Raw genomic sequence first — 24,455 nt, 5'->3', positions numbered from 1 at the left:
AAATTATGTAATTACTTTCCTGAATGGCTTGTGATGTTTCAGGCTGCATACCAGGAACAGCTGCTACGTTGTTGTACAGCCCTTATCAGTATAGATGCAGAGAGCAGTTCCACTGCACACCAACATCTCTTCTTTGTTATTATTTCAGCTCTTGGACTGACAAATGAGCAGAAAATTGCAGATGATGCTGTAGGTAATGTTTTTAACATTTTTATATTTAAGGTTGTTGAGTCGCATTGAAACAATATTGTAAACAAATTAATAATGAGTTGTGGTATTCCAAACAAAATACAGTGTGTAACAAGTATCAAGGTAAAAATGTTTATAGGATAATAGAGAAAAGGCAGAATGTGAAGAATTGAACTAACTGTGATACAACAGGGAATATTTTTATATTCATTAAATGGAATTATTATGGCTAACGATGAATGAGTCTTTGATAGAGTGAAATCTAGTGTTGGTGCTATCTTTGATAAGTAAAACACAAGATTCTCATTGGATATAGTGGTTCAAAGAAAGCAGTGGTCTATGGGACTGGAGAAACCATCTCCTCCTCCACCCCCACCTGGCTCCAACCATTGTATACTCACTTGCTTTCTTAGACATACACTGTTTACATGAAAACCCAGGCCTAACATGCAGAGACAACACCCCATGAGCTGAATATAAAGTGACAGATACACACTTCTTAAGTCTACTGCATGTAGTATACCTCTCCTCTCATTCCTTACAAAAGGGATTGTATCCATGAAAGTCCAAATGTTGTTTCCTTTCATCTACATACTTTTGGCTCCCTCATTAATGTTGCATTTTAAAGAATATTTGCTGTTTTTTTTTTAATTTTGTTATTTACTCATTTCTTTTCTTTAGCCAGTAGCTTTTTCATCTTATCCGTTCAACCTTCCCGTACTCCATTTTCTTCTTCCTATTTATGTAAGCCATATGTTGCCTCGCTTATCTCACTAGGGGTAAGATAGATACTGCCTACAGGAAAATTAAAGAGACCTTTGGAGATAAGAGAACCACTTGCATGAACATCAAGAGCTCAGATGGACACCCAGTTCTAAGCAAAGAAGGGAAAGCAGAAAGGTGGAAGGAGTATATAGAGGGTCTATACAATGGTGATCTACTTGAGGACAATATTATGGAAATGGAAGAAGATGAAATGGGAGGTACAACACTGCGTGAAGAGTTTGACAGAGTACTGAAAGACCTGAGTCGAAACAAGGCCCCCGGAGTAGACAACATTCCATTAGAATAACTGACGGCCTTGGGAGAGCCAGTCCTGACAAAACTCTACCATCTGGTGAGCAAGTCCCAAAGGAAGCAGGTGTTGACAGATGTGAAAATTACTGAACTATCAGTTTAATAAGTCACAGCTGCAAAATACTAACGCGAATTCTTTACAGATGAAAGGAAAAACTAGTAGAAGCTGACCTCAGGGAAGATCAGTTTGGATTCCGTAGAAATGTTGGAACACGTTAGGCAATACTGACCCTACGACTATCTTAGAAGCTAGAATAAGGAAGGGCAAACCTACGTTTCTAGCATTTGTAGACTTGGAGAAAGCTTTTGTCAATGTTGACTGGAATACCCTCTTTCAAGTTCTGAAGGTGGCAGGGGTAAAATACAGGGAGCGAAAGGCTATTTACAATTTGTACAGAAACCAGTCAGCAGTTATAAGAGTAGAGAGACATGAAAGGGAAGCAGTGGTTGGGAAGAGAGTGAGACAGGGTTGTAGTCTCTCCCCAATGTTATTCAATCCGTATATTTAGCAAGCAATGAAGGAAACAAAAGAAAAATTCGGAGTAGGTATTAAAATCCATGAGAGAAGAAATAAAAACTGAGTTTCGCCGATGACATTGTAATTCTGTCAGAGACAGTAAAGGACTTGGAAGAGCAGTTGAACGGAATGGACAGTGTCTTGAAAGGAGGATATAAGATGAACAGCAACAAAAGCAAAACAAGGATAATGGAATGTAGTCGAATTAAGTCTGGTGATGCTGAGGGAATTAGATTAGGAAATGAGACACTTAAAGTAGTAAAGGAGTTTTGCTATTTGGGGAGCAAAATAACTGATGACACTCGAAGTAGAGAGGATATAAAGTGTAGACTGACAATGGGAAGGAAAGCGTTTCTGAAGAAGAGAAATTTTTTAACATACTGAAAGTATTTGTATGGAGTGTAGCCATGTATGGAAGTGAAACATGGACGATAAATAGTTTGGACGAGAAGAGAATAGAAGCTTTCGAAATGTGGTGCTACAGAAGAATACTGAAGATTAGATGGGTAGATCACATAACTAATGAGGAGGTATTGAATAGAATTGGGGAGAAGTTTGTGGCACAACTTGACTAGAAGAAGGGATCGGTTGGTAGGACATGTTCTGAGGCATCAGGGGATCATCAATTTAGTATTGGAGGGGAGCGTGGAGGGTAAAAATTGTAGAGGGAGACCAAGAGATGAATACACTAATCAGATTCAGAAGGATGTAGGTTGCGGTAGGTACTGGGAGATGAAGAAGCTTGCACAGGATAGAGTAGCATGGAGAGCTGCATCAAAACAGTCTCTGGACTGAAGACAAAAACAACAACAACATGTTGCCTCAGCCCATTGTGAACAGTTATGTTGTCTACTATATTCGAATTGTTGTTCTGAGAGCACTGGAGAGAGATTTGTGCCACTTTCTGTTCCATGACCATTGGCTTTGCAAATTAGAGTACATGTATGATATCTGTGTGTTTATCATAAAGTATATGTCATATTTTTCATTGTATTGTGATCATTTTGTGTAACTTCAATTGTAGTTATCAGCTGCTTTTAATCTGAACAGAGTGGCTTTCTTACAGTTTTGGAGATGAAAGTTTCTTTGGAGAAATGGGAGACTATTAGGGACAATGTGAATTTTTCCACGCACAGAATTTATACGGGATAGGCAACTATTCTTCTCGGTACAATAGGAACAATTGAGCATTTGGAAGTATAGGAAGAAAAGTGCTTCCATGAGGCAGACATAGATATCATGCCAGTAGATGTAACAATATTATAAAAGGGATAATTGGTACTCACCAAATAGTAGAGATGCTGAGTCGCAGATGGGCTTGTTGTGTGTATCTGTGACTCAGCATCTGCGTTACGTGGTGAGTAGTAACAATCCTCTTCACAATAAGTCATTAGATGTAGTTGTTAGCAGAGTTACTGTTCGGCAAAATAGAGAAACAAAGGGAGGAGGAAGAAGAAGAAGAAGATGATGATGATGATGATGATGATGATGATGATGATGATGATTGTAAGTAATGACTGGGAAACAGGAAAAATAATGCTTAGTCTGCGAAGAAAAAGAAATTGGAACATTATATGGAGGAGCTAGCACATATATTCTTTTACTTCCTGTGTCTTACCACTGCATTATGATCATGAGCAACCTGTCGTCTACCACACTCAAACAGTGGACAAGGCCAAGTTTTTTCTGCAAGTTGCAGAGCTTGCTGCTCAACTTAGTATTGTCAGTATCAACTGTTAGATTTAAACAACATGCTAGGTAGAATTCTGTCTTCATAGTAGATGGCTGTTGTTCACATGACATGTCACTAAAAATAGAAGAAACTGCCGAAAAACTAGAATGAGAGAGGGGTGAAAATGTGAGATAAAGGAGGAGACAAATTGTATAATAATCAAAAATAGATTTCTTTATTCCTTGTGAAGTACCTCTGTTTATTTTGGTACTCATTTTTCTTTCTAGTATTTTATCAGTTCATACTTTAAAAATTTCCACCCCCTCCCCCCCCCACCCCCCACCTCTCTCCCCCTCTATTCTCCATACATCTACACTATTCACAAAACGGAGAATTGAGAATCTAGTCACACTGAACTTTGTTTTATTAACAGCTTGTCATAATACCTGTAACATGGATGATTAATTGTCTTGGATACCTTTGTTTATTTAACACTAAATACAGGGGGTCTGAAAGTCTTTCTCTGATTACATAAATTGACAACTTAGGCTAGAAGTAAGATACAAATATGAAACTGATGTCTAATTGTTTACAAACTATCAAAGTTTTTTTCACACATCAGTAAACTTCCGCATGAGCACCCTTGGTGGCACATAGCACATCTAGGCGATATTCAGTTTCTGTCCACACATTAGCCACCATCACTGGAGGGATCGATTCAATGACTGTGGTTATCCGTTGCCGCAGGGTTTCAAGATCTGGTACACGTATTCGATAGACCTCGTCCTTGACATAACCCCATAAAAAGAAGTCTAATGGGGTTATGTCAGGAGAGCGTGGAGGTCAAACCGTTGGCCCATCACGACCAATCCATTGCCCAGGAAATGTCATATCGAGATGGGCACGGACGTCCAAACCCCAATGAGGCGGTGCACCGTCTTGCTGAAACAACACATCGGGGTGATACTGAAGCAGCTGAGGAACAGCATACAGTTGAAATATGTCCAGACACACTGCAGATGTGATGGTAGCTTCAGCGAAGGAGAATGGCCCGATAATTCGATCGCGAGATAGCGCGCACCAAACATTCACCTTTGGACTGCCTCGGTGCACTCCATGAGCTCGCCTGGGGGTTGTGAACCCCAAATGCGCACATTATGGCAATTCACTACTCCACTGACAAAAAAGGTCGCTTCATCGTAAAAGGCAATTCGTCTGAGATAACCATCATCGTCCTCAATACGTGATAGCATTTTGACCGCAAAGTCATATCGATGTGTACTGTCATTGGGCAACAATGGAAGTGGAAGTTTACTGATGTGTGGAAATAACTGATAGTTTGTAAACAATTAGACACCAGTTTCATATTTGTTTCTTACTTCTAGACTGAGTTATCAATTTACGTAATCAGGGAAAGACTTTTTGGGCACCCTGTATTTCATTTATTGTTTTCATACAGCTTTCATGTTTCTGTTTTCTTCTGGTAAAATCTTGACTTTGTGTACCAATATCACTTCTTTATTGATAAAATACATTGTCTCCATCAATATCCTGTGTACTTATTTCTTGAAATGTGTATTTTACTTTCAGAATTTATCAAATCAAAGTTTTCTCCTGTGTGTATTCTTTCTCAAAGTCATACAGTGACCAAAATTTAGAGATATTCTGGTTAAAAATGGTACAAAGTGGTCATTGTTTCTCATCTAGGTGTGCTGAAGCTGCTGGGCAATAATGAGAAAGGTGATTTAGAGGGGCTATTTGAGAAATATGCATTGTCAGTGTTAGAAGATCTGCAGAGAACAGCAGAATCATGGTCTGTATGCAGCTCAGAGCGATTCATCTTTGAAGCAATATTGAGACACTCAGGTAAAGAATTTTGAATCTGAAATTTTATCATCACCATTAAAACAGCATATTTTTGATACTGTTTTCAGCATACTCTATGCAATAAACATGTGCATCAGTGATTCCCGACCTGGGGGTAATTATCTTCTGAGGGGTGGGTAAAAACAAAAAGGTTCAATTGTGTTTTGGTCACAAAACTAAATTATTTTTCAAACATCATTACTGTTTCATAAGACTGTAATACTGATTACATAAGTTAACAATAATTGCATTTTTTTCAGATATAGCATTAACATGTGATTCAATGTGGTAGAGGGTACAGCTTGTTGAATGTATAACATTTTCACATATCCCATGCACTTTGTACCATGCATCTTTGACAGTAAAACTGAGACATACATATCACTTATGCTTATATGTCTCATGAAAACACCTCCAAGTTGTGCATAGACCAGAAAGTACTTCATTAAGCTAGATATACACAAGGGTGTTTTTCATTCTGACGTCTTTTGTGAGCAAAACATGTTGCGTAAACAGTGCCGAGAGTCAGCTCACCAGTAGTGTTAGAGAGTGGGTCTAGATCTCGGGTAGTTGCACTCTGTGAGTTTAGACTTATTGTGTAGGCAGCACCTCCATGTGTTGAGAGCTGTTTGCCATAGCTCCCAGACAAGAAAAGCTGTACCATCATTGTTGGGAAGGCCGAGAGTAATGCTAGGTGAGTGCTCAACAACCAGTTGCATCCAGGATTTGTGCTGTATTTCATAATTTTTATGCTACCGCTTGTTGACAATATACTCATATTTTGCCATTTTCGCGCTCACGACAAATGAAAGCACTCGTGAAACTGCATATTTTGAGCCATAATTTGTGCCCATGGCATGTTTCTGAGTGAATAAATCACCCATTTTACCTCCTAAATGAACAGCACAAGCAGTTAACCTATTTTGAAAGTTGTAGATTTGCAACACAGCAAAGAATTTATGAAAACAACGTGGATAAATTATGTAGAACCAATAAACAAAAGAATTGTCACCAAGGAGACTCGATCCCTCATTAATATGAGCAAGAGACTGGCGTGTTAGCCATTGCGCTTCATAGACACTCCAACTAACTGCCCTCTAAACATGTAGCAGCATTGTCAAGATAGTTGAAACTGCTGTCATGATGGATATGAGCTGGGAAGTGATTGTCAGCGATGTGTAGCCAAAAAAATGATGTAGCTGGCTGACAGGAAGTGGACTCAGGATGAAGTTGTGAATTTAATTAGCTTGTACAAGAAATGCCAGCATTATGGAATGTACAGTTACTACACTATGGGAACCGACATGTGAAGCATAGTTTGTTGACTTCAATGGCTACAATTTTTAATGCCTCCAAAGAAGATATATACCACATCAGTCACAATTTAAGAAATCAGGCGAACTAGTTTTATAACATAGATTAGTTGATATAAAGAAACAAGTGAAGCTATGTTTGAAAGTACAGTGTGGGGCAACTAAAAGTGGCCCAGAGAACAGAGTTCCAGGTTACAAAGAAACACAGCACAGGAAAGAAAATACAATTCTATCCTGACTATAGCAGAAGTTGAAAGTGACCACCATTCATTCATCTCCTGGCAAGTGACCACTATTCATCTCCTGGCACTTTTGGGCCATGGTCAGCATGTTGCTGAAGGTGGATCAAAGCTGAAGTGTTGGAACTGCTACAGTCTCATCAAAAATGTTCTGCTGTAGTTCTTGAACACTATGAGGCTTGTTGCAGTACACCTTAGGCTTGAGGGCTCCCCACACAAAGTAGTCGCACACTGATAGATAAGGTGACCTGGATGTCCAGCTAGGGCCATAACCAGATTGGCCTCTGCTAACTACTCTGTTAATCATGAAGATTGTGTGAATTTGCTCCAAGGTACAGCCAACTGTTTGGGCAGTTGCTCCATCCTGTAGGAAGTAACTGCAGGTCTTTTCCTTCTCTGTTAATGCTGCCACAAATGGTTTCAAAATGTTGGCAATGTAACATACCAAATTCAACGCATCCAATAATGTGGCATGCAGACACTGCACACCAATCCCCAATTTTCTGATCATGCAACAGTGTTTCTTGGAAGCTATGCAGATTCTCTGCTGCCCAGAACCTGTGATTTTGTGAGCTGATGTAACCACTTAGGTGAAACCAGGCTTAATTAGATATAAATAACAGATCCATGTCCAAGCCATTCATTGTTATCTCAGTGAACAACCACTCACAAAATTGGAGGCACTGAGGAGCATCTACTGGTTTTAATGCAAGGACAATAGGCACTCTGTAGGGATGGATATGCAGTTTCAGGTGGAGTATTTGTTCTCACGATCGATGTGATATGTCAGTCTCTTGTGATAGGCATTAGGTTGATTTGGTAGATCTCTGGAGCATTTTCTGGTGAAATGGAGCCACATTTTCTGGTGTGCGAGCAAATTTCAGACTGTTTTTTTGACTTGTTCAAAACAGACCTTATCTTACACCATTTGTGGTGTAAGTGTTGCACGACACTTTTTCTTTGACACCACAACAGACCACACCATTTCCACGACTCTGTAGTCACATAACTTTCCACAGTGAACACCCACTGCTCCACTGTGAGTGCCATCATCCCCTTTGCACTGCTGCACTCACACTGACCAAGCTGCACTACACTCTGAACCAGTCTGGATCACGTGGTGGGCATTCACATGCTGTGTGCATCACGAGGTGTGGTTGTATTCACAATCACATCCAATCGTATCCACTCGTCTGGTAAGTCTGCATCAAAATTAAGTACCGCGCCCCTGTTGTATTGCCACTTACCATCACAAGCAGGTTGTTCAATATTATGGTCCAGAACTGAGGATTTGACTGGTTCTTTTACATTTATGAAGTGCTCTTTGAAGTATTGTTGAAGTAATTCGCCAAATGTGTCTCTGGAAATTATGTTTTTTGTAAATATTGTGAAAACAGTCCTCAATTTATGGACTCATCTGCTCTTTACTGTTGTTGACAATGAGACAAATATGGTATAAATTTAAAGGATATTTGAAATGTCTGACTTGCTCTCTAAAATGCTAGGGAGAAGTTTTTAATGTCATAATGGTGGCTGACTCATCCACGTATTTTGAAAGTATTCAGGGAGCCACACATCTGTCTTCTTTTTTTTATAATCTGTGTTAAAATGTTTTTAGAATGTCGTACAATAGTCAGCCTTTTATCATTTGAGTGACAGCGAGAATATGTGGATGTATGTGAATAAGGAATATAGAGAGTATGTTTAAGTTGTAGTCATTTTAATGAAACAATGGAAAATCCAGGATGCAATGTCACACTATTATGAAAAGAATAGTTGCTACTCACCATGTAGCAGAGATGTTGAGTTGCCATCTAGAGGAATCCTTTGTAAACACTCAGAATCCCAAATCCCTCACCTGGTTCAAGGGGGACGACCCCCATCCACAATCCTGCAGACCATTAACACCTTCTCCCTCATTCGCTTCACCTGGTCCTATTCAACCCAACCAGCCACCTTCCTCAATGTTGACCCCTACCTCAAAGATGGCTACATCAGTACCTGTGGCCATATCAAACCTACCAACCACCAGCAATACCTCTACTTCAACAGCTGCCATCCATTTCATACCAAGAAGTCCCTTCCATACAGCCTAGTCACCCGTGGCCATTGCGTTTGTAGTGATGAAGTGGTCCCTCTAAAAATATACCAAGGTTATCACTGAGGCCTTTACAGACTGTAATTATCCTCCCAACCTTGTACAAAAATAGCTCTCCCGTGCCTTATCTTCCCAGTCACCCACCACCTCCTAGCCACAGAGGAGCATTACTCTCATAACTGAGTACCACCCAGGACTGGAGCAAATGAATTACATTCCCCACCAGGGTTTTAACTTCCTCTCTTCATGCCCTGAAATGAGAAATGTCTTGGCCACTATCCTTCCCACCCCTCATACAGTGGTATTCTGCTTCCCACTGAACCTACTCAATATCCTCATCCATCCTTATGCAACCCCTGCTCCCAACCCCTTGCCTTGTATCTCATTTCCCTGTAATAGATCTAGACGCAAGACCTGTCTCATACATCCTCACACCACCACCTACTCCAGTTTGGTCACAAACATCACCTATCCCATCAAAGGCAGGGCTACCTGTAAAACCAGTCATGTAATCCACAAGCTAAGCTGCAACCACTGTGTTGCATTCTATGTGGGCATGACAACCAACAATCTGTCTGTCTGCATGAATGCCCACTGACAAACCACAGCCAAGAAACAATTGGACCACCCTGTTGCTGTGCACGCCACCCAGCACGACATGTTTCATTTCGATGACAGCTTCACAGTCGGTACCATCTGGATACTTCTCACCAATACCAGCTTTTCTGAACTGTGCAGGTGGGAACTTGCCCTGCAATACATCCTACGTTCCCATAACCCTCCTAGCCTAAACATTCATTAGTCACTGTTTTTACCTCTCTAACCCCTTCCCTGTTCTCACTCCAGCACTACACAGCCCTCTATTCACAAACGCTCACAGTCTTTGTACTTCTCTCCTTTTCCGCTACAACCCCCTCTCCACCCCACCCTCCGTCTAACCTCCCAACTGCACCTAGCTGCCCTACCCTCTCTCCACCTCGTCTTTGCATGCTCCCACTAGCAGCACTTTACCGGCCTCCACCCCTATGATGCTATCCCTCCCCACCACAACTTCCTCCCTACCCCACCCGATTGCTTCTCCCATCATGCGCTACTACTTACAGTCTGGCCTCAGCTGCTAGAGACTGTGGTCATGAATGTGTGAGTAGAGCTGCACCGACGCGCGCGGGCGCGCGTGTGTGTGTGTGTGTGTGTTGGTTTTTCAACAAAGTTCTTTGCCAAAAGTTCATTTTATGACAGTCTTTTTGTTGTGACTCAGACATTTTAATGACATTTTTAAATATAGTTGACCTCCTCTTGGTTATTTAATGAACGTGTCTTATCAGTTTGAAGTTTAAAAAAAATAAAACTTGCCTCGCACAAACCTTCCCAGATAATTTGTTTCTGCGCTTTAGGTACACCAAGAGAAAATACCAACCAAATTCTCAGTTCTGCTATGTAATATAGAATGACCCGCTTGTGTCAGTAAATGCCAATCTAATAGGGCTGCAATAGTTAATTTTGACACAGACCTATCTTCAGTTATTGCATCCCTGAAGTCTGATGACACATTCTTGACCTGATAAACATAACTTTCCTCACCTATGATGTAGTTGCGGTTACACTGTGTTCTCATCTGTGCACCTAAATTAACCTTGCACAACTACGAAGACATTCAGAAAGGGGTTGGTACACCATTACAGAAAGTACAAACTAATCTGGTAAAATCATCTATATCATCAAGCTCCTTTGTCCTCCAGTTTAGGTGGCATACAGAATTTATACCATTTATGAAAGTAGATGATAACATTTATCAGAATTCAGGGAGCTTGTGAGACTGAAACTAATTCCAATTGACAAAACATTTCCGCCCTTCCAAATTTTATCTACTTACACAAAAGCTTATCATCATTTTACTGCTCTTCCACACAGGACTTAAACTGCAAATATACTTTTGGAATCTGCCAGCTGTAAGACACACAATTTCTCCAGGACACAAAATATGTTCAGCTGTCCATCTCACCCATTATCAATGATCTATAGAAACACTGGCCAGAACCAAACTAAACTAAACTCTGTCTGAACAGGCCATGGAGGCCCAACAGTACCGACCAGCCGCCATATCATCCCTAGCTCACAGGCCAGTAGACAACTGAATAATTAACTTCATCCCACATACTGGCGGTTGGATGATGATCTATGAAGCATCATGAGCTGTGTTCAGTTAAACTACTCTATCCAACTCTGTAGATATTGCCACCAGAAAATTATACTTCAAAATGTAAGTTAAAATCACCTCCTAAGTGACTGTATACATTGAAATGTATTTAACCTAAAATGATGAATATAAAGCATACAATGTAACTAAGGTGGACTGCCATCTAATATCTGCTTCCATAGCCCATTAACGCCAGATTTTGCCACACTGTCCAAATGGATACATTCATCATATGTCCATATAGATTTCCTCGACTACTTCACACAGTTTAGCTTGTCTGTGAGCACTGACAACTTTATGCAAACGCCACTGCTCTCAGTCGTCAAGTAAAGCCATCGGCCACTGCATTGTCCGTGTTGACAGGTAATGCCTGAAATGCGGTATTCTCGGGACACTCTTGACACTAGCTCTCAAATATTGAATTCTCTAACGATATATGAAATGGAATTTCCCATGCGTCTAGCTGCAACAACCATTCTGCGTTCAAACTGTTTTATTCTCATCTTGCGGCCATAAACATGTCGGAAACCGTTTCACACGAATAATCTGAGTACAAATGACAGTTCTGCCAATGTACTCCATATTTATACCTTCCACACGCAAAACTGCCGCCCTCTGTATATGACTGCATATTGCTATCCCGTGACTCTTGTCACGTCAGTGTATATGTTCTTACGTCATACCAATTAATCTGAACTGCAACTACATATTTGTAAATGAAATTGATAATAACTTTTATCAATAATATTCAGAATGGTTTTGTCACAAAAGCATCACACACAATGGTTAACCGTTACAAAACAAAAATTACATCCTGTTAGAAAAATGTATGTTAGATTTACACAAATTTTGCTAATGGTAACAGTTGCTAATATTCTCATAAATGCCTCAGTCAAGTCCCGACACTTTGTCCCCCACACAGTGGTATGTCGATCCTACTTATAACTGGACTGTGCTGTGATGTAAGACAAGCCACTTGTCAATTATTTTTCTGTCAAAATTGTAAAGTCTTACATTGGTTCCTCCAGGGGAAACTCTTTAGGAACAGTACAGGAAATAATACTCACTTCATTCCCATTCTTATAAAATGGGTTTTTCTAATGAGATGTTTCTTCTTTCTGCAGCCATCCATTCCATGGACTCAACCTGTTGCTGGTTGCCAAGGAGCGTCTGCCCTCAGAAATTGCTCATGTACTTTTAGTTTGTGCCTTTTCATATCCTTACACCAGCCACCTGAAACTTTCCGTAAACATGGTCTCAAGTCTGCCACGATGAAATGATGTCCTTGGCTGTACTGCAGCCATACCAACACAACAATGGTAGTTACTGACCTTCACCTGGTCCCAAGAAGTCTAATTTCAGTGCTTAATTAAAATTGAAATATCTCGTGATCTACCACTTGGATTACAACACTGGTTTCACCGAACTTACTGTAGTAAAATTTCGCATATATGTGCATATCATTCCACATGATTATTTCTCCCGTACATTATTTTAATTTATTAACTTACTGATTGGGAGAGCAATGAGTTTCTTCTGTGAAATGACTTATCACTGCCAAACTAACCCCACCCCCACTGTTTTTAAAATTTCCATTAGTTTTGAATAACAAAATGAATAACACCTCTTTTCGTTATTTCTCCAACACATGGTTATATTTCACTTTTGCCCATTTTCTTTTGCCCCTCACCCATTTTCCTATTACCGCAAATATTTGGCTATACTTTGCGGACTCTAGAAAGGGTGGCAGCACCTCCCTCCACAGCAGTACCTCCATCCCCCAGCTACTCTCTCTCTCTCTCTCTCTCTCTCTCTCTCACACACACACACACACACACACACAGTAACAAAAAATTTTCGTAGTGAACAGTTTATATTGGTAGCCTTTGCTTTAGTGCTATCATGTTACTGTGGTCAAGTGTCTTCATTCTGGAACAGGTATCAATGCAAGCTTTTGCTCCGTGTGGTTTATTTTGGAATTCAATACCAGATAACACATGTCAGGTTTCTGTCCACTAAAGACATTGGCTCTTGCAAGAGATTATAATCCTGCTGCACAGGTTAGTGAAAAACAAATCAGAAATATGTATTCTTCTTTTGTAATACCTATAGACTTTTGGCCATTCAGGTGCCCTTTTACCAGTAAAATATGTATGGCTGTGGTTCATGCTGCAGTTAGGAAACCCAGTCACCTTACATCAGCACCAGTAAAAGATTTCCACTGGAGATTACCTCATCAATAGTCATAACAGATTATACTGTATATACATACATCCTTCCTCTTCTCATTCTTTATTTGCATCCTCCATTGCAAGTGAAAAGTTAGAGGTCTTTGTTTGTGTGGTCATTATCCACAACAAACATCATTACAAATATTAGTTTTATAAAGGAAAACTCCTTTCTCTTGCTGCAGTCTATGTTCATGTGTATTCCAAATGCATTTTACATTTTAAACTAAGGTATCTAAGCTGAATTTAATATTGGATAATACATTATAGTTTTTATAAGTGGTACTTGTAGATGAAAACAGTTTACATCACAGTTGTTACATTAATTATTTATTACTTACAGATACTTATTTTTTCAGTTGAATTCTGCATTTCCTCTCATCTGGTCATAGGTTAGAGGTTGCACTGTCACTTCGTTTATGAAACATTGACACATCGCTGTAACTAGATGTTCATTTCATGTCTCTTCTCTTATGTTTTTACATAAGTGTTGTGAATCTAACAAGGTTATTAAACTAAAAAATGTTCATTCCCCCCCCCCCCCTTGCCCCCCCCCCCCCTCTCTCTCTCTCTCTCTCTCTCTCTCTCTCTCTCTCTGTGTGTGTGTGTGTGTGTGTGTGTGTGTGTGTGTGTGTGTGTGTGTGTGTGTGTGTGTGTCTGTGTGTCCATCCTCCTTCCTGTCTTCCCTCCCTTCCCCCTCTTCTCCCAGAGACAAGGCCTAGGATTTGAATTTAACTGCTGAAAGGAGAAAATAGAAAAATGCAGCAAATTAAGCAGGGGAAAGGGAATACAAATGTCTAAAAAATAAGATTGACAGGAAGTCCAGAATAGCTAAGCAAGATTGGCTAGAGGACAAATGTAAGTCTTGAGAAACATATATAACTAGGGGAAAGATAGATTTTGGCTACAGGCGGGTTAAAGAGGCCATTGGAGAAAAGAGAAGCAGCTTTATGAATATCAAGAGCTAGTAGTTGGGAGCTCCAATGTTAGGCGCGTAATGGGGCCCCTTAGGGTTACGGCGGCTAAGGAGGGGAAGAAATCCAGTGTGCACTCCGTGTGCATTCCGGGAGGAGTCATTCCTGATGTGGAAAGGGTCCTTCTGGATGCCATGAAGAGCACAGGGTGCAGCCAGCTGCAGGTGGTGGCACATGTCGGCACTAATGACGTGTGTCGCTTTGGATCTGAGGAAATTCTCTCTGGATTCCAGCGGCTATCTGATTTGGTGAAGGCTGCTGGTCTTGCTTACGAGATGAAGGCAGAGCTCACCATCTGCAGCATCGTTGACAGAACCGACTGCGGACCTTTGGTGCAGAGCTGGGTGGAGGGTCTGAATCAAAGGCTCAGACGGTTTTGCGACCGTATTGGCTGCAGATTCCTTGACTTGCGCCATAGGGTGGTGGGGTTTCGGGTTACGCTGAATAGGTCAGGAGTTCACTACACTCAGCTGGCGGCTACACGGGTAGCGGAGGCTGTGTGGCGTGGACTGGGCGGTTTTTTAGGTTAGAAGGCCTCGGGAAAGTGCGGTATGGGCTGCAATGTCAAAGGGTGCTTGGCAATTACAGGACGTGCTTGGATCAAGGAACAGTCGGAATTATAGTTGTAAATTGTTCTAGTTGCGCTGGAAAAGTCCCTGAGCTTCAAGCGCTAATAGAAAGCACAGAAGCTGATATCGTTATAGGTACAGAAAGCTAGCTAAAGCCTGAAATAAGTTCTGCAGAAATTTTTACGAAGTCTCAGTTCAGGAAAGATAGATTAGGCAGAATTGGTGGTGGAGTGTTTGTGTCTGTCAGTAGTGGTTTATCTTGTAGTGAAGTCGAAGTAGATACTCCGTGCGAATTGGTATGGGTGGAGGTTATACTTAACAGCTGAATTAAGTTAATAATTGGCCCCTTCTACCGACCCCCAGACTCCGATGATACAGTTGCGGAACAGTTCAGAGAAAGTTCGAGTCTCGTAACAAATAAACACCCCACTCATATGGTTATAGTTGGTGGGGACTTCAACCTACCCTCGGTATGTTGGCAAAAATACTTGTTCAAAACCGGTGGTAGGCAGAAAACATCTTCTGAGATTGTCTTAAATGCTTTCTCCGAAAATTATTTCGAGCAGTTAGTCCACGAACCCACGCGAATTGTAAATGGTTGCGAAAACACACTTGACCTCTTAGCCACAAACAATCCAGAACTGATAGAGAGCATCATTACTGATACAGGGATTAGTGATCACAAGGTCATTGTAGCTAGGCTCAATACCATTTCTTCCAAATCCATCAGAAACAAACGCAAAATAATTTTATTTAAAAAAGCGGATAAAGTGCCACTAGAAGCCTTCCTAAAAGACAATTTCCATTCCTTCCGAACTGACTATGCGAATGTAGACGAGATGTGGCTCAAATTCAAAGATATAGTAGCAACAGCAATTGAGATATTCATACCTCATAAATTGGTAAGAGATGGAACGGATCCCCCGTGGTACACAAAAAAGGTCCGAACGCTGTTGCAGAGGCAACGGAAAAAGCATGCGATGTTCAGAAGAACGCGAAATCCCGAAGATGGGCTAAAATTTACAGATGCACGAAATTTGGCACTGACTTCGATGCGAGATGCCTTTAATAGGTTCCACAACGAAACATTGTCTCGAAATTTGGTAGAAAATCCGAAGAAATTCTGGTCGTATGTAAAGTACACAAGCGGCAAGACGCAGTCAATACCTTTGCTGCGCAGTGCCGATGGTACTGTTATCGATGACTGTGCCGCTAAAGCGGAGTTATTGAATGCAGTTTTCCGAAATTCCTTCACCAGGGAAGACGAATGGAATATTCCAGAATTTGAAACACGAACATCTGCTAGCATGAGTTTCTTAGAAGTAGATACCTTAGGGGTTGCGAAGCAACTCAAATCGCTTGATACGGGCAAGTCTTCAGGTCCAGATTGTATACCGATTAGGTTCCTTTCAGATTACGCTGATACTATAGCTCCCTACTTAGCACTCATATACAACCGCTCGCTCACCGATAGATCTGTACCTACAGATTGGAAAATTGCGCAGGTCGCACCAGTGTTCAAGAAGGCTAGTAGGAGTAATCCATTTAACTACAGACCTATATCATTGACGTCGGTTTGCAGTAGGGTTTTGGAGCATATACTGTATTCAAACATTATGAATCACCTCGAAGGGAACGATCTATTGACACGTAATCAGCATGGCTTCAGAAAACATCGCTCTTGTGCAACGCAGCTAGCTCTTTATTCGCACGAAGTAATGGCCGCTATCGACAGGGGATCTCAAGTTGATTCCGTATTTCTAGATTTCCGGAAAGCTTTTGACACCGTTCCTCACAAGCGACTTCTAATCAAGCTGCGGAGCTATGGGGTATCGTCTCAGTTGTGCGACTGGATTCGTGATTTCCTGTCAGGAAGGTCGCAGTTCGTGGTAATAGACGGCAAATCATCTAGTAAAACTGAAGTGATATCAGGTGTTCCCCAGGGAAGTGTCCTGGGACCTCTACTGTTCCTGATCTATATAAATGACCTGGGTGACAATCTGAGCAGTTCTCTTAGATTGTTCGCAGATGATGCTGTAATTTACCGTCTAGTAAGGCCATCCGAAGACCAGTATCAGTTGCAAAGCGATTTAGAAAAGATTGCTGTATGGTGTGTCAGGTGGCAGTTGACGCTAAATAATGAAAAGTGTGAGATGATCCACATGAATTCCAAAAGAAATCCATTGGAATTCGATTACTCGATAAATAGTACAATTCTCAAGGCTGTCAATTCAACTAAGTACCTGGGTGTTAAAATTACGAACAACTTCAGTTGGAAGGACCACATAGATAATATTGTCGGGAAGGCGAGCCAAAGGTTGCGTTTCATTGGCAGGACACTTAGAAGATGCAACAAGTCCACTAAAGAGACAGCTTACACTACACTCGTTCGTCCTCTGTTAGAATATTGCTGCGCGGTGTGGGATCCTTACCAGGTGGGATTGACGGAGGACATCGAAAGGGTGCAAAAAAGGGCAGCTCGTTTTGTATTATCGCGTTATAGGGGAGAGAGTGCGGCAGATATGATACACGAGTTGGGATGGAAGTCATTACAGCATAGACGTTTTTCGTCGCGGCGAGACCTTTTTACGAAATTTCAGTCACCAACTTTCTCTTCCGAATGCGAAAATATTTTGTTGAGCCCAACCTACATAGGTAGGAATGATCATCAAAATAAAATAAGAGAAATCAGAGCTCGAACAGAAAGGTTTAGGTGTTCGTTTTTCCCACTCGCTGTTCGGGAGTGGAATAGTAGAGAGATAGTATGATTGTGGTTCGATGAACACTCTGCCAAGCACTTAAATGTGAATTGCAGAGTAGTCATGTAGATGTAGATGGTAAACAATACTAAGCAAAAAAGGAAACCTGGAAGGTGGAAGGAATATTGAGAGGGGCTATAGAAGAGAAATTTACTGGAAGGCGGTATTGTAGTAAGAGAAGAGGAAGTAGATGAAGATAAGATGGGAGATATATGGTGAGAAGAAGTGCACAGAGCACAGAAAGACTTAAGATGAAACAAGGAACCTGAAGTAGATTACATTCCCTCAGAACTGCTGGTATCTATGGCTGAGCCAGCAGTGACTAAATAATTGCATGTAGTGTGCAAAATATATGAGACAGGGGAAATACCCTCTTACTTCAGGAACAATATAACAATTCCGATTGCAAGAAATCAGGTGCTGATAGGTATAAATTATCGGTTTAATAATTCATACTCGCAAAATACTTACACAAGTTATTTACAGAAGAATGAAAAACCAGTAGAAGCTTACCTCTGGGACAGTCAGTTTGGGTTTCAGAGAAATGTTAGAACATGCGAGGCAATACTGGCCTTATGACGTATTTTAGAAGATAGGTTAAGGAAGGACAAATCTATAGTATTTGTGGATTTGGAAAGGCTTCTGACAATATTAACTAGAATGTTGTTGTTGTCATCTTCAGTCCAGAGACTGGTTTGATGCAGCTCTCCATGCTACTCTATCCTGTACAATCCTCTTCATCTCCCAGTACCTACTACAACCTGCATCCTTCTGAATCTGTTTAGTGTATTCATCTCTTGGTCTCTCTCTACGATTTTTACCCTCTGCGCTGCCCTCCAAAACTAAATAGGTGATCCCTTGATGCCTCAAAATATGTCCTACCAACTGATCCCTTCTTCTAATCAAGTTGTGCCACAAATTTCTCTTCTCCCCAATTCTAGTCAATACCTCCTCATTAGTTATGTGATCTACCCATCTAATCCTCAGCATTCTTCTGTAGCACCACATTTCGAAAGCTTTAAATTTCTGAAGGTAGCAGTGGTAAAATAGAGGAAGCAAATGTTATTTACAATTTCTATAGAAACCGGACAACAGTTATAAGAGTCTAGGGGAATGAAATGGAAGCAGTGGTTGAGAAGGGAGTGAGACAGATTTGTAGCCTGTGCCCAGTGTTATATAATCTGTACATGGAGCAAGCTGTGAAGGAAAGCAAGAAAAAATTTGGAAAGGGGAAAGAAATAAAAACTTTGCAGTTTGCTGATGACATTGTAATTCTGTCAGAGACAACAAAGGACTTGGCAGTGCAGTTGAACAGAATGGAAATTGTCTTGAAAGCAGGATGCAAGATGAACATTTAATAAAAGCAAAACAAGGCTAATGGAATGTAGTCGAATTAAATCAGGTGATGCTGAGGGAATTTAATTAGGAAATGAGACGCTAAAAGCAGTAGATGTGTTTTGCTATATAAAATAACTTATGAAGGTTGAAGTAGGGATGATATAAAAGACAGATTGGCAGTGGGAAGAAATATGTTTCTAAGAAGATAAACTTTTTAGCAATATACATTTAGGTGTTAGGCAGTCTCCTCTGAAGCCATTTGTCTGGAGAGTGGCCTTGTACAAAGTGAATCATGGACAATAAGCAGTTCAGACAAAAAGCTTTGGATATGTGGTGCTACAGAACAAGGCCAAAGTTTACATGGATAGATCACATAATTAATGATGTACTGAATAGAATTGGGGAGAAAAGAAATTGTGGCATAACTTGACCAAAAGAAAATACTGGTTGATAGGATATATTCTAAGACAACAAGGAATTGTCAATTTAGTATGGGAGGGAAGTGCAGGAGGAAAAAACTGTAGAGGGAGACAAAGAAAGGAGTACAGTGGGTCGCAGTAATTATTTGGAGTTGGAGAGTCGTGCACAGGATAGAAGATTGTGGAATGCTACATCAGATCAGTTTTTGGACCGAAGATAATGACAACAATGACAATAAAAACACTACCACTTGATTTACATACATGAAAAAAAGAAATAGTCCCAGTATCGATCCCTGTGGCACACCCTGCATTACAGTTTCTCATAGATGGAATATTGACTTTTGTCACCCTGTTTTGATAATTTATGTTTATGCATTGTTTATAACTTTCTAGGTATGTGGACAGGAGTCCAAGAGATGTGTGCATATTATTGTATGCCTTTGGTGGCTGCAAGAGAAGTAGGTACTAAACCAAGATCTAAAAACACGTCGACTGAACAAGACCTGGACTCACACCCTAGAGGACGATGGCTCAAACTCATGTCCGGCCATCCTAATTTAGGTTTTCTGTGATTTCACTAAATCATTTCAGCCAAATGCTTGGATGGTTCCTTTGAAAGGGCATGGCCGACCTCCTTCCCACTGCTTCCCTAATCTGATGAGATTGATGGCCTCGTTGTTTGGTCACTTCCCCCAAATCAACCAACCTACCTTTCTAATAACAATATGCCCACGGCATTCTTTTCTTCATATAGGTAGGTGCAGACATTGTGCAAACATTCTGTAACAGCTGGTGGGGAGTTGAGATCTTTTTGAAATCAACATTGGGTTTCCGCGAGGAAACTGTTTTGATTGAAACAGGCATTGAGCTGTGCCAGCATCACTAACACAGATATTGTACTATTAGTGGGAATCAGTGATGGCTCTCTCAACTCACTGTGTCCTTTTAATTAAATTTGCAGTTGGTCTCATTCTGGCCACACGCTTTAATGTTTGTGTCCATGCAGTCAACTTTGAACATAAGGCAAGGGTCAAACAATGCTCCCAAATTTTTGACAGCTTCACAGCAACTCTGCAAGATGTTGCCAAGTGGATCTTATTTTTGTAATGTCATTACAATTTCTTTAAAAAGCGATGTATGTAAAATGAATGAAAAGATGTATCCTGCATGTTGACTGAAAGTGTTGGTACCATAATTATATATAATTATTAAATTAAATATATAAAATTAAGCCAAAATTGACTGACAGAAAAAATATCACAACAACAAAAAATAATTAATCGAGAGTAATGAAATTTCGTGAATACATTTGTCTAGTAACACATTTAAGTGATTAACGTTGCCAAGATCACAGGTTACATAAATGTGAGATAAACCATTGCAAATGTGAAATGCTGGTACAGTAATTGGTGTAATCACCAAAATGTTGAATGCAAACATACATGAATTGCGTTGTACAGATTCCAGACATCAGTTTCGCATTCGGGAGGACGACGGTTCAATCCCGTGTCTGGCCATCCTGATTTAGGTTTTCTGTGATTTCCCTAAATGACTCCAGGCAAATGCCGGGATGGTTCCTCTGAAAGGGCATGGCCGACTTATTTCCCCATCCTTACCTAATTCGATGAGACCGATGACCACGCTGTCTGGTCTCCTTCCCCAAGCAACCAACCAACCAACCAACCAACCAGACATCAGTTTGTGGATGGAGTTCCATGCTTGTTGCTGTTGGTCAGTACAGGGACAGTTAATGCTGCATGTGGATTACCCTGCAGTTGTTGTCCGATGATGTTCTGTATGTGCTCGATTGGAGACAGATCTTGTGATTGAGCAGACCAAGGAAACATGTTGACACTCTGTAGAGCAGTTCAGTTACAACAGCGATATGTGGCAAGTGTTATCCTGTTGCAAAACACCCCTGGACTGCTGTTAATGAATGGCAGCACAACTGGTTGAATCCCCAGATTGACGTGCAGGTTTGCAATCAGGGTGCTTGGGATAATCATGAGAGTGCAACTGCTGTCAAATGAAATCACAACTCAGACAATAATGCCAGGTGTAGGTCCAGTGTGTCTGTCATGCCAGTGTGTCTATCATGCCAACAGATTGGTTGTTCACCCTCAACTGGCCGCCTCCTACCCAACACACAGCACTGAAGCAGAACCAGCTTTCATCAGAAAACACAACAGACATCGCCTTACTCTCCAATGCACTCTCTCTTAACACCACTGAAGTTGAAATGGCGGTGGCTGGGCACCAGTCTTTATTTGATGTTGTACGTGTAAAAAAAAGGGGGGTGGGGTGCTAGCAGATAGTTTAGTAACAATCAATATAAAATATCAAGAACTTCTGAAGAAATATCAGGAACTAGAAATGAAATATAAAGTATTTCACGAGAATAATCAATTAGGCCAAAACAACATTGTTGTTAAAGGTAATTCCATGCAAAACTATGGTGTTTGCTGAACAATACAAGCAAGCACTGTGCCTAAGTACTTCTGATTAAGAATCAAAAAAGAAATTTCTGCTGCCAAAATGCACCAAAGGGCTCCTTCGGCATGCCAGCAGTCGTGGAAAAACCTATCCACTCTCTTCCATGAAAATGTACATTTGAAGCCATTCTGTTTTTGTGCTGCTTTAAATGCAGTGTTGGGGAATATTTCAACTGAGACAGTCATGTAAAAATAGATGACCATTTGATTATAGGAAATGTCAATGTCATGTATAAAAATGAAAGCAAGACAGCCCCGTGATATGTTTTCAATACTTATTGCCAAAGCTGTTTCATATGAACATCGTCATAACAAGAGTTTGCCAGTGCCACAGTGGTCATTTGAAAATAAAGAAATTCAAGACTTCAACTCTGAGCTAAATAACTGTGTGAAAAGTTAAACTAAGTACATTTGCTAGACTGAAGTGGAATGAACCATGATGAACATAAAAGCCATGGATTGCACACAAATAGAAAGGGGAAGGACAAGCTAGTCTCCAATATAAGTGAACTGTGGAACATGGGTAGGAGAGGGTCCAGTTGCTTTGGACTACAACCACAAGACTTTTTTTTAGAATAAATGTCCTTCAGATCAGTGTCCAGAGATGTAGTTCGGATGTGCACGAGTCCCATTCACTTGAAGAAAAGCTAGATGTGAAATGAATTACACAGTTCTTCCATGAATCTTACTGTTCTGCTGGACCAGAGGACGCAGATTGCAGGTATATTTTTAGGCCTGATGAAAGCATTTGACATGTAAACCACAGTGAGGTTCTAAAAAACTTAGTTATGTCATGTTGGGGGTCCATCCATGAGTCTTCTAGGCACATACTGTTGAATGCACACGTACAAACTACCCCTCCTTTCACATTCAAGTGATCACCACCTATATTCGATGTTAATGTGCAATAACCACAGGTGGCAGCACTAGCAGTGGAGGGTATATAAAGCAAGTGGAGGGGGGGGGGGGCGGGGGGGGGGGGGGGGGGGGGGAAGCAGTGCTGTCATTGTCGTACTGTGGCAATGAAGGTTTTCATCTGACATCCAAAAGGGCAGGATTATTGCCTTTCAGGCTACAGGTGGATGCATTTCTGAAATAGTTAGTTAGTAAACTGTTTGCGTGCTGCCTTGCTTAAAGTACACCATGCATGCCAAAGTGGCACTATCCACAACAGGCGCTGAGGCAACTATGGTGCACCATGGGCCATAGATGATGGATGAAGATAGTGGCAAGCCTGTGTATGGGCGAATCAATATGCAACTGTGGAGCAACCGACTGCCCAGATGAACCCAGGGGCTACCATCAGTGTCTCCTCAACAACCGTTCAGCACACGTTACTTCATATCACCCACTGGACTTCTACTGATTGGTGGCAGGCGGGCTTTTGAGATGGTCATTGACGTGTACGGTGAGAAACATATGGAAACAAACACCCTGCAACAATCATTGGGAAGGTCCGGGTCAAAGGAGGGAGCTTTATGGTGTGGGGAATGTTTTTGTGGCATTCTGTGGGTAACCTCATCATTCTGGAAGGCTAATGGATCAACACAAATATTTATCTCTCTGGTATTATATATATAGTCTGAAGCGGTGAGTGAAAATTTGTACTAAGTCTGGGAATCGAACCCAGGTCTTGTGTTTACTAGGCAGGTGTGTTAACCATGAAGCCATCTTGGCACAGCAGCTCACACAGTTGCATGGATTAGCCTAGCATGTCTCCTCCATTGATCCAAATTCTCACTGTTGCCACAGTCTACTTTAAATTCCCCCTTTCACACAAATAGAATTGCCAGGGCTCTCCATGTTCTGGAATAACACCTTGGCATCAAACATAAATGGGAATCCTGCCTGAAACCCAGATGCAGGTAATTACACAAATGAAATATTACAATATCAAAGACATTACTGATCTCATACAGATACACTATGTGATCAAAAGTATCTGGACACCTGGCTGAAAATAACTTTGAAGTTTGTGGCGCCCTTCATTGGTAGTAGACGTGCAATACAGTGTTGGCCCACCCTTAACCTTAATAACAGCTTCCACTCTCGTGGGCATATGTTCAATCAGGTGCTGGAAGGTTTCTTGGGGAATGGCAGCCCATTCTTCGTGGAGTGCTGCACTGAGGAGATGTACCAATGTCGGTCGGCAAGGCCTTGCACGAAGTCAGCATTCCAAAACATCCCAAAGATGTTCTATAGGATTCAGGTCAGGACTCTGTGCAGGCCAGTCCACTACAGGGATGTTATTGTCATGTTACCTCTCCACTACAGGCCGTGTATTATGAACAGGTGCTTGATCATGTTGAAAAATGTAATCACCATCCCCGAATTGCTCTTCAACAATGGGAAGCAAGAAGGTGCTTAAAACATCAATGTAGGCCTTGGCTGTGATAGTGCCATGCAAAGCAACAAGGGGTGTAAGCCCCCTCCATGAAAAAGACGACCACACCGTAACACCGCCGTCTCCGAATTTTACTGTTGGCACTACACACACTGACAGAT

At 41.1% G+C, this 24,455-nt stretch overlaps 1 protein-coding gene across 1 annotated transcript in view; it reads left to right on the top strand.

Annotated features, from left to right (window-relative positions):
• LOC126334837 (dynein axonemal assembly factor 5) overlaps positions 1-24,455 on the top strand; it is a 115,937-nt gene that overhangs the window by 28,314 nt on the left and 63,168 nt on the right. Inside the window, exons 6-7 of the mRNA XM_049997500.1 lie at positions 43-193; positions 5,163-5,321. Of these exons, the coding sequence (XP_049853457.1) occupies positions 43-193; positions 5,163-5,321 (310 nt within the window). The remainder of the gene's footprint in view (positions 1-42; positions 194-5,162; positions 5,322-24,455) is intronic.

Source organism: Schistocerca gregaria, chromosome 2 (assembly GCF_023897955.1).
Source record: "Schistocerca gregaria isolate iqSchGreg1 chromosome 2, iqSchGreg1.2, whole genome shotgun sequence".
Classification (NCBI taxonomy): domain Eukaryota; kingdom Metazoa; phylum Arthropoda; class Insecta; order Orthoptera; family Acrididae; genus Schistocerca; species Schistocerca gregaria.
The sequence above is the reverse complement of the archived record's forward strand: the minus strand, read 5'-3'. Positions and strand labels throughout refer to the sequence as shown.